The sequence below is a fragment of the Nelumbo lutea genome, chromosome 5 (assembly GCF_056320005.1).
Source record: "Nelumbo lutea isolate HS-2025 chromosome 5, American lotus-T2T, whole genome shotgun sequence".
In the NCBI taxonomy this organism is placed as follows: Eukaryota; Viridiplantae; Streptophyta; class Magnoliopsida; order Proteales; family Nelumbonaceae; genus Nelumbo; species Nelumbo lutea.
In genome coordinates, this window is record NC_142688.1 from 74,934,954 (window position 1) to 74,945,231 (window position 10,278).

At 42.1% G+C, this 10,278-nt stretch overlaps 1 protein-coding gene across 1 annotated transcript; it reads left to right on the forward strand.

Annotated features, from left to right (window-relative positions):
• The first annotated feature begins 4,162 nt into the window (after positions 1–4,162).
• Positions 4,163–4,840, forward strand: LOC148852943 (basic form of pathogenesis-related protein 1-like). Its single transcript, XM_088946552.1, has one exon. The coding sequence runs from the start codon at positions 4,184–4,186 to the stop codon at positions 4,670–4,672; it is 489 nt and encodes a 162-aa protein (XP_088802678.1). The 5' UTR covers positions 4,163–4,183; the 3' UTR covers positions 4,673–4,840.
• The last annotated feature ends 5,438 nt before the right edge of the window (positions 4,841–10,278 follow it).

The window sequence follows — 10,278 nt, forward strand, 5'->3', positions numbered from 1 at the left end:
CAAAGCTTCAATTTTCTTTCTCATTGTCTCTCTCCAACGAGAGTCCTTGACAGCCTCTGAATAACTCTAGGGCTCATGATTAGCTGTGATAGCTGCTAAGAAAGAGCAATGTTGCAAAGAAAATTTATCACAATTCACATAATGTGTTATAGGATAGGGAGTACCTGAGGAGTGAGATTGGCGAGATGAACTAGTAGAAGGGCTCAGACTATGGTTGGAACACTATGTGGTGTGTATGACGTAGTCCTTGAGACGAGTGGAAAGATGCTTCACTCTATGGCCTCGTCCAAGCTGCTCATTCCCTGCATTCATAACTTCCATAGAACCCCCCCCCTTACATCATGCTCCCCTTCATTATTTTCACACCTGTCGCTTTGCTCTGCCTCTCTTATGACCTCACGAGTACTGCCTCTTTTACTTTCACTATCCTCCTCATCATTTACTTTAGTTGCTACCTGGTTTTAATCAAGATTACCATCATTGTGTCCGCGTTTGACTTGTTTTTCTTCAATAGCATAAGGAAACTCAGTTTCTGAAAACACCACATCCCTAGAGACAAAATATTCATTGTTTTTTAAGCCATAAAATCTCCACCCCTTCTTGCCGAAGGGGTATCTTACAAACACACAACGTCTGGCTCTACTAGCAAACTTATCCCTGGTATGATTTAGGCTTCGCGCATAACACAAACACCCAAACATTCGTATATGTTTGTAGCTTGATTTCTACCCATACAGCATCTCATACGGTGATTTCCCCAAAAGGAGAGTGGAGGGGGTCCCGTTGATCAGATAACCAGCTGTCATAACACACTCTCCCCAAAACTCAATAGGGAGATTAGCCTGAAATCTAAAGGCTCTGGCAACATTCAGTATATGTCTATGCTTTCTCTCGACACGTCCATTCGGTTGTGGTGTTTCAACACATGAGGTCTGATGTATTATACCTTGCTCAGAAAAATATTCCTTCAAGCAAGTAAATTCAGTACCATTATCGCTTCTAACTATCTTCACCAATTTGTCATATTGGTGTTTAACCATAGTGAAGAAGTTCCGCAGCTTTTTGCCCACTTCACTTTTGTCATTAAGTAGAAAAATCCAAACGGCTCGCGAGAAATCATCAACAATAGTAAAAAAATACGAGGCACCACAAGACGCCCGTACAGAGTACGGACCCCATAAATCGCAATGAATCAAATCAAAAGTCCCTTTAGCATCATTTTCGCTAGAATCAAACGTACTTCTTGTCTGTTTGGCTTTTGAACAAACACCACAAATCCTATTTCCGCTACCACATCTAATGTTCAAATCAGGAAGAAGTTTACTTACTTTCTCGGAGGGATGACCCATTATCTTGTGCCATAACTCATATGATGCTTCGACCTCTGCTTTGTGAACCTTGCTTGAGTACACACCTTTGAAGCTGTAGAGCCCTCCGCGTAGTTCACCAGCACCAATCACCATCCTCAAAGTGTGGTCCTGTATAACACAAAACTTATTAGTGAATTGGATATAACAATTTCACTCCTCTAATAATTGCGACACAGATATCAGGTTACAATACGAACGAGGAAGCTCCTGTATTGCCATGACATGCTTTCTATCGGGCAATCAAACCTGACAACCAGTCACAGTCTCGGTATCATGCAAGTGACTCAAGTTCCGGGTCATATGGTGAGAGGGTCCTGTATCAATTATCCAATTCATACCTATCAACTTCTCATTTGTGCTGGGTTTGCAAGAATTCAAGAGATTAAGAAAAGTGGACCACTGTTCATTAGTCAATCCATCGAATGTTGTACGATCTCCCTCTGTCACGTGAATTGGTTCAAAGGTTTGCCCTACCGCTTGCGCAGCATTTGCTCTCTGTACGCTTCCACGTCCATGACCAGTTTTGCCTTGTGTTCCTCGGCCTCGAGCTTTCCCACTTCCAGTAGATATTGGTTGGTCCCCCCACTAGTCCGGGTAGCTGATTAGTTGAAAGCAACTCTCAGCCTCATGTCCTGTTCGTCCGTAGTTTGTACACACTACAGATTTCTCTTTTGTGTCGTGTCCCGTTCTTTTTATGCCACCTTGTGCTTGCGTAGCAAAGCTCATCGCCTCTCTTTTTTCTTGTTTGCCGCAGGTCACGGTTCTCAGCCGCTCCTCTTGTATCATAATGGCATAGGCTTTGTTCATGTTTGGCAGCGGATCGGTGCCCAGAATATTGGAACGCACTGTTCCATATACTGTGTCATCCAAGCCCATCAAAAACTGATGGACTCTTTCTTCTTCCTGTCTCTTCTTCAGCTTTGCAAAAATGTTGCAGTTGCAGCCCGCACAAACGCATGTTGGAATTTGCTCGTAATTAGCAAGTTCTTCCTAGATTTGTTTCAGTTTTCCATAATATGTCATGATTGGGAGACCGACCTATTTGCTGTTCGCGAGATCTGCCTTGAGTTGCTGAATTCTTGGCCCATTGCCTACTAAAAACCGTTCTTTGATGTCATCTCATAGATACTTCACGGCCTCCATATACGTGATCGTAGAACGCAGGCTCGGCTCTATCGTGTTGAGGATCTATGAAACCAGCATCGAGTTTACAGTCCGCCAGTCTTCCAATTCCGATGAATCATCTGTGGGCTAAGATATAGTCTCATCGACAAATCCGATCTTCTTGTTGGCTCGGAGCGCCATCCGCATTGCTCGAGCCCATTCTTCATAGTTATCTCCTTTCAATTGAACTTGGGTAATTATATTACCCGGGTTGTCGTTGGCAGTCAAGTAGTATGGTGAGACTACCTTTCTGCTTCCGCCCTCACCTTCATTCCGCTTCTCTCTTCCATCCGCCATGATTGATCAGTCAAAGCAATTTTTCTTCTTGGTTTCAGCGAATAACATATACCAGTTTCGACAAACGGAAGTAAAGAGAGTTCTACACAATCCTCAGAGATATGCTCCATGAACAGGGATCAGGAATGATCGAATATCACAGATACCAGCTTTGGAAGTAAAGAGGGCTCTACAAAATCCTCAAAGATCTGCTCCTCGAACAGAGATCAGGAATGATCAAAATTTGCAAACTCAGAAGGTTGTGCGACAGTCGAATGTTCCTGGCTCTGATACCATGAGAAACTTCAGGTTGAAGGAAAATATTTTCTTTCTATTCTGTTTCAGCACACGATTGCAGAGAATATATACAAAGTTTGAGTTCACTCCCTCTTGCGAGGATCTCGGCTAACCAATAGGTACAAACTACTAAAAGAATAATGAAAACAAAAACCAAAACCAACTAAAACATAAGAAATAAGACTCATACAAAAGATAAGACTCATACAGAAGATAAGGCTACGCTAAAATAAGGCTTAATATGACTGAAGCTGGTTCGGCAGGGAGCTTCTTCACTGGCTCCGAGAGCCAGCCCAATGCCTATAACTCTATGGCAAAAAAAAAAGTAACTATAACTCGATGGCAAGAAAATCAATTTGGACGGATTGGACGGACCAACAAGACATATTGGATTGGACTAATTTGATCCACAATATTTATTAGATTGGATTGGACCTAGTCCATCCGTAACAAATTTATATTGAATTGGGTTAGATTAATCCAATATCTGGTCCATTGATACAAGATAAGAATATATGTGTCAATGGACCGGGTTTGGGTTGAAAGCAATCTAAATCAAAATGAATTTGAACAGATTGGACGGTTCAAACATTGAATTAAACCGGTCCAAATTGGTCCAAAACATTCATTAATTGGATTGGATTGGACCTGCTCCATTTATAATGGACTCACATTGGACCAGATCGGATTGGACCAAATGCAGTCCAATTGACACCCCTAGTGTAGTGTATAGAATGTGGGTTGTTTATAGCTCTATAGTAGGAATCAGAAATCTGCATTGAACCTGCACCTAGTTTTTCGTTAATTTAAGGGAGTTTATAGATAATTCATTGACTCAAAGACCTTGATGAGTATTGTGACGTCATGTAACTCTGCATTGATTACGTCAACTTGCTTATGTCACAATAAAAATATCCCCGTGGCTCAGTGGATAAGATCTGTCGAGAAGCCCATGTTTTGAATATTCTTCGTTACATCCTTGATGTGGATATTCCTCTCTTTTGGGCTATAAATACTCTACTCTACGCTTATATTTTTTCATCAACGATCTCTACCCTAGTCTGTGAGTATCGAAAATGGCGTTGTGTAGGGCTAAATCGTCCCTCTTCATTATGATGGTTGGCCTAGCCTTGCTCCATGTCTCTGAAGCTCAAGACTCCCCACAGGACTACATAAATGCCCACAACGAAGCTCGTCGAGCAGTGGGGGTTGGCCCTATGACATGGGACAATACGCTGGCGGGCTACGCTCAGAGATACGCCAATCAGAGGATTGGCGACTGTGCCATGAAGCACTCCAATGGACCCTATGGCGAGAACCTCGCCGCTGCTATGCCTAGCTTGTCGGGGACCAATGCTGTGAAGATGTGGGTAAACGAAAAACAGTTCTACAACTACAACTCCAACTCTTGTGCTGCCGGAAAAGTTTGCGGCCACTACACTCAGGTGGTCTGGAGAAGCTCAGTTCGTCTTGGGTGTGCTAAGGTTCACTGCAACAATGGCTGGGACTTTGTCATTTGCAACTATGCTCCTCGAGGCAACTATGTAGGGCAGCGTCCTTACTAGTCTTTACCTGCACATCCAAAATAAAATGGAGGTCTAGATATGTAGCTTCCATCATAATAAATTTCAAATGATGATCAGATTAGATGGAAGGAGAGGAATTTTAGAGAAGATCTTCTGTATCAATCCTTAATACTTAAAATGAAGGAAATACGAATGACTTTCTGATCATAATTGCTTGCACATAAATTGACTATGGATGAAAATATTATTTTCTAAAAGTTCATATTTCTCAACTATTCAGGTTTGTTCTGAACTGAGGGGAGGTGAAGTATGAACTACCAGAAATATTTGGAATTTATATTCTAGTTTAATGTTTCTTCTTCATTTTAATTAAATGCAATTACCAAAACCGGTTTGATATCTTGTTTCTATTGAAATTCTATCAATTGATGTATTTTGATTCATGGGTAATCCATATACATTGTTTGGATGTGAAGCTGTATTAGTTTTGTTTGATTGGTCATTACAAAAATCTGTCCTTCTAGTCTGTACGGTGTTTGGTTTGATAGAAATTAAATAAGAGAGAAACATCGGATTCTGGCTTCTGGGGTGAGAATTATCATTCGAAATTGGCCTGGTGAATTTATAGTGGAGAGAACCATCCATCTTCATCTCTGTTCTGCATAAGAATCAGACCCAAGCAGTGTCTGAAGCTTCTGTTGGAGGGTTCTAACTAAAAACTTCCTTGGAGATTAGCCCATCCAGAAATTTAATTCAATTGGGTTGCTTATAGATTAATTAATGAAACCTTAAACCCTAAATTGATTACCAACCCATCCAGTATTCTCAAATTTTCAAAATCCATGGAGACGTGGCCTTATCCACTATGAAAGTAAAACCCATCCTAGCTACCAGAGTAGAAGGATGAACTATTATGACTGCTCAACAAACCCCAAACTTATTATTATCTAAGTGGGTTTTCACTCATTTATGGCATTGTTTTCTAAATTTTCCATGGTTTTCAAAACAGGATCGGACCAGATGGTCGAACCGGAAAACCCAAGAATCGGTCAATTCCGTTTTACCTCAGAATCATTATTTTCCCAAAAACCGTTGATTTGGCCAGTAAACCGCTGATCTGGGTGGTCGAACTGTTTGAACCGTTCAACGGTTTGGTCAGTTTTTATTTTTTATTTTTTTGTCAGAATGAGCCATCCGTTTGGTTTAAACAGTCTGACCGTTCGAACCGAAAACCAGACCCTGACCAATTCGATTTTAAAAACCTTGAAATTTTCTGAATTTCTATTTTCATAATTAGGGTCCAACCTTAATTAGCAGTTGGGATATGGTTGGCGTTCATAAGCAGTTTTCTTGAAAATAATCCTACTTCCTCTAGATTTACAGGGATAGAATGAACATGGTTAGTCTACACCTTCTAGATTGACATCTTCTCCGGTGGCGCTTCATTCCTCTTGACATAGTCTTTGTGTTTGTCGATTTGAGCTTTTCTAGTCCAAGTCAAAGTTGTCCACTTAAGAAAATTTCCACTGTACATGGACCATTAGGATGTTATCTAATGTGACTTTTTTGGTCACATTTGATTCCTAAACCGCTAGAAGCAAGATCTAAGTTCTACAGAAAAGTCTTTTTAAAGAACAAATTGCACTGTGCATGATAAGAAACCCAACTTTGATTTGAAGGAAAATATAGGGAAAGGTAGAAAAACTTTTACAAACTTTGTATTAACTTTTTCGTCTTTTTCTTTCTTTTCTTACCTTTTCCTTCAAACCAAACATTGCCTTAATGATTGACTCAATGAAATTGGCCACATATTACACCCACCACTTCAAGCGATGACTTTTTGCAAATTGACAAGTCACCAAATAAAAGAACACAAATTCGAAATATATTTCAATATGAAAAAGACTATTTATTAAAATACCGTGCTATCATTTGATTCCTAAACCGCTAGAAGCAAGATCTAAGTTCTACAGAAATGTCTTTTTAAAGAACAAATTGCACTGTGCATGATAAGAAACCCAACTTTGATGTTAGTAAATACATTGAATAATGTAAACTTAGAATATGAGAAACTAATGGAGACCAAGACAAAGAAAAAGGGGGATAGATAAGAACCTTTGAAACGTTCAAGCAATGACTTTTAGCTACTTCACAAGTTCGAAATATTTCACCAAGACAAATTTGAAATCTATTTCATTATGAAAATGATCAATTAATACCTCCTATAAACCTCATCCTGCCCATAGATCTAACATCAATTAACGGTAAAGATTCAGTCCAACCCTAAAAATCTTAATTCCACCCTAGGATTATACTGAAATTCTTTTTTTTTTCTCTCTCCAGTCAAGTCAACTCTACAACGTGACAAAGATATACATGAACCCATCACAATCGTTTAATCAATGGGTTCATCCGAATATATATGTAGTGGTCCTAAGGGTTAGATGGACGTGTGAAAATTCAGTGCGAATGCACCGCAAAACCCACGTTTTCGGGCCTCCACTTATATCTTGCCGTCAACCTCCTATGTGACAATTTGCACAACTCAGCATCCGCCCAATCCTCTCCCCTCAGTTCAAGCGGTTGTCATCTTTGTATTGGTTGACCCTGTGGGCCTGGGTGAACCTCAAGCACCTGCATTGGTGGTTGGACTAGAGCAATTAATGCCCTACCTGTTGCTTTTCAAGGTCGTCGCATCGATTTTTAAGGCTTTGCGCATGCAGTAACAGTCGCGTTCAGACAAGTAAGTTGAGAAACAGTTTGGGAGAGAAATTAAGACCCTTCAATCAGGTCGAAGCGGCAAATATCTCTCTGATGAATTCAAGGACTATTTAAAAGAAAATGGGATTGTATCACAACTGGCACCTCCTGCTACACCACAATTAAACGGTGTGTCAGAGAGGAGAAACTGGACTTTATTAGATATGATTTGATCACTTCTTGTCCATTCAAAATTATCCACATCCTTTTGGGGTTTCGCATTAGAGACCGCGATTTACGTGCTGAACTGGGTTCCAACCAAATCCATTCCTAAGACTCCATATAAGCTATGGACCGGTAAGAAACCAAGTGTGAGACACTTGAAGATTTGAGGTTGTCTAGCACATGTTAAAACAACTAGTGCTAACAAATTGGAATCCAAGACCAGCCATTCTCTATTTGTAGGTTACCCCAAAGGCTTTGTAGATTACTTGTTCTATGATCCAAAAGAACAAAAGGTGTTTTGTAATCATAATGCCCAATTCCTAGAGGAAGATTACAGCTTGGATAATCATCATAAGGAAGTTGTTCTTGATGAAGAGAGCCCCGAGGTAGTGGGAGATGTCCCATTAGCTCTAGAAAATAACCAATTTAGAAGATCTACACGGGTTTCTAGGCCTCCAGTTCCCTATGCCTCATCCTTAGGGAGCATCATGTATGCTATGCTTTGCACTCATCCTGACATTTATCAAGCAGTGAATGTTGTAAGCAGATACCAATCTAACCTAGGGCAGGAGGATTGGACCGCTGTGAAAAACATACTAAAATACCTTCAAAGGACAAAAGAGTTTTGCCTAGTATTCGATGGTAATTCACTACAGATTCAGGGGTATACTGATTCCAATTTCCAATCCAATCTAGATGTTAGAAAGTCTACATCTGGTTATATCTTCATGATAGGATCATGTGTTGCATCTTGTTTCATTGTCGGCCAGAAGTAGCCTTTCCGGAGTGCCTTGTGCACCAGTATGCAAGCGTCGGGATGGTCTCCACAGATACCTTCATGGATCTCCCTAAGGATGTAGTCTGCTTTGGATGGGGAGAGGCATTTCAGGTAGGGAGAGTGTGTTACCGGTGGTAGAGTTGACCTTGGATAAGGCAATACTGGGCTGATCTATGCTTGAGCTTGTTCGCTTTTACCTGATCTTATGGAAGTGTGCATTTTCGGAGGTACTGTGCTACGGGGTCCATCCAGGATGGGTTGTGTTGTACCAGGAGGATGAGGAGAATTTTCTATGCAATGCTCGACTAGGCCAGAGTGTCCAACTGTGTTGTCTTGCCGAGGTCGGTTCTCGGGGAGCTAGATAACTTGGATAGCGCATCGGCTCGAGGAATCTGCTGGATGTTGACTGCTCAAGTTGGTGGATGAGCTCTTGCACCTTCTGTAGATAACTTGCCCAGTGATCAAGGTCTCATACTCAATTTCATTGTTGGATGCTTTAAACTCGAACCTGAGGGAATGCTCTAGCACCATGTCATCTGGCCCAAGGAGAATAAGGCTGGCTACACTCCCTTGCGGATTGGATGAGCCATCCACATGCATGGTCCATACTTGCAGCGGTGGAGTAGGATCCTCGGTGGTGAATGTGCATTCAGCAATGAAGTCGGCTAGGGACTGAGCATTGATTGTGGGTCGGGGTGCGTATTTGATGTCGAACTCACTTAGCTCCATGCTTCATTTGATCAAGCAGTTAGATGCTTCCGGCCTTTGGAGGACTTGCTTAAGCGGTTGGTCTGTGAGCACTCGAATACTGTGGGCCCGAAAGTATGGCCTGAGTTTTCCGGCCTTTGTACTCGGTCTTCCTTCTTGACCAATACCTAGTTGATGACCTCATCCCCGACCGAGAGGTAGAGCAATAGCTCATCCCCTGGGCTCAACTTGGTGAGGAGAGGCGGTGAGCTTAGGTACCGCTACAGTTCTAGAAAGGACTGTTAACATTCCTCGGTCCATTGGAAGTCCTTCGTTCGTTTGAGGGCTTTGAAGAAGAGTAGACACTGGTCTGTGGATTTGGACATGAACCTACTAAGGGCGACTATTCTACCGATGAGTCATTGCACATCTTTGTGTGTTCGGGATGATTGCATGTCGAGGATGGCTTATATTTTCTCTGGATTTGCCTCAATCTCCCTTTGTGTCACCATGAACCCCAAGAATTTACTCGAGCCGTCCCCGAAAGTTCGGGTATCCCGAGCTAAAGGTTTGTGGGTGGACGAGTTGCCTAGTGTGTTGTGGGCCTAACAAATAACCACCAAGACGGCGATAGGTGAAACACCCTTTTACCTGACATATGGGACCGAAGCTATGATACCGAGAGAGATAGAAGTGTCAACCTTAAGGGCCGAGACATTCGATGAGGAAGACTTGCGAACCAACCTCGACTTAATAGAAGAAGTCAGAGACCTGTCCTACATTCTGACCGCAACATACCAACAGCAAGTGGCTTGTTTTTCTTTTCCAAAACAAGAGTAGAATTCAAAAACATTTTCTAATTTGTATTTTTTTTTCGTTAATGTAACAATTTCAAAAACAAATTAAAACAAAAGTATTCATGTTGTAAAACGCCCCCTATGATTATTGATGAGGGCGGATTTGGCCCTCTAGTGATATTGTGACACATGGCACCTCAGAACAACTAGGTGACACCCAAAACCACTCTGGCAACAACTTGCCTTAGCCAAGTTGATGGTGTCCCACCTGGCGGCCTGGCCCTGGCACGACCTGGCCCTGGCATGAGTTGGCAGCCTGGCACTTGTGTGACCAGGCGGCCTGGCCCTGGTGCGAGCTGGCAGCCTGGCACTGGAGTGACCTGGCAGCCTGGCACTGGCGTGACCTGGCAGCCTAGCCCAGGTGTGACCTGGCGGCCTGGCCCTGGCACGAGCTGGCA

Coding starts and splice junctions, on each gene's coding strand:
- LOC148852943 (XM_088946552.1), top strand. CDS start 4,184: ATGGCGTTGTGTAGGGCTAAATCGTCCCTCTTCATTATGATGGTTGGC.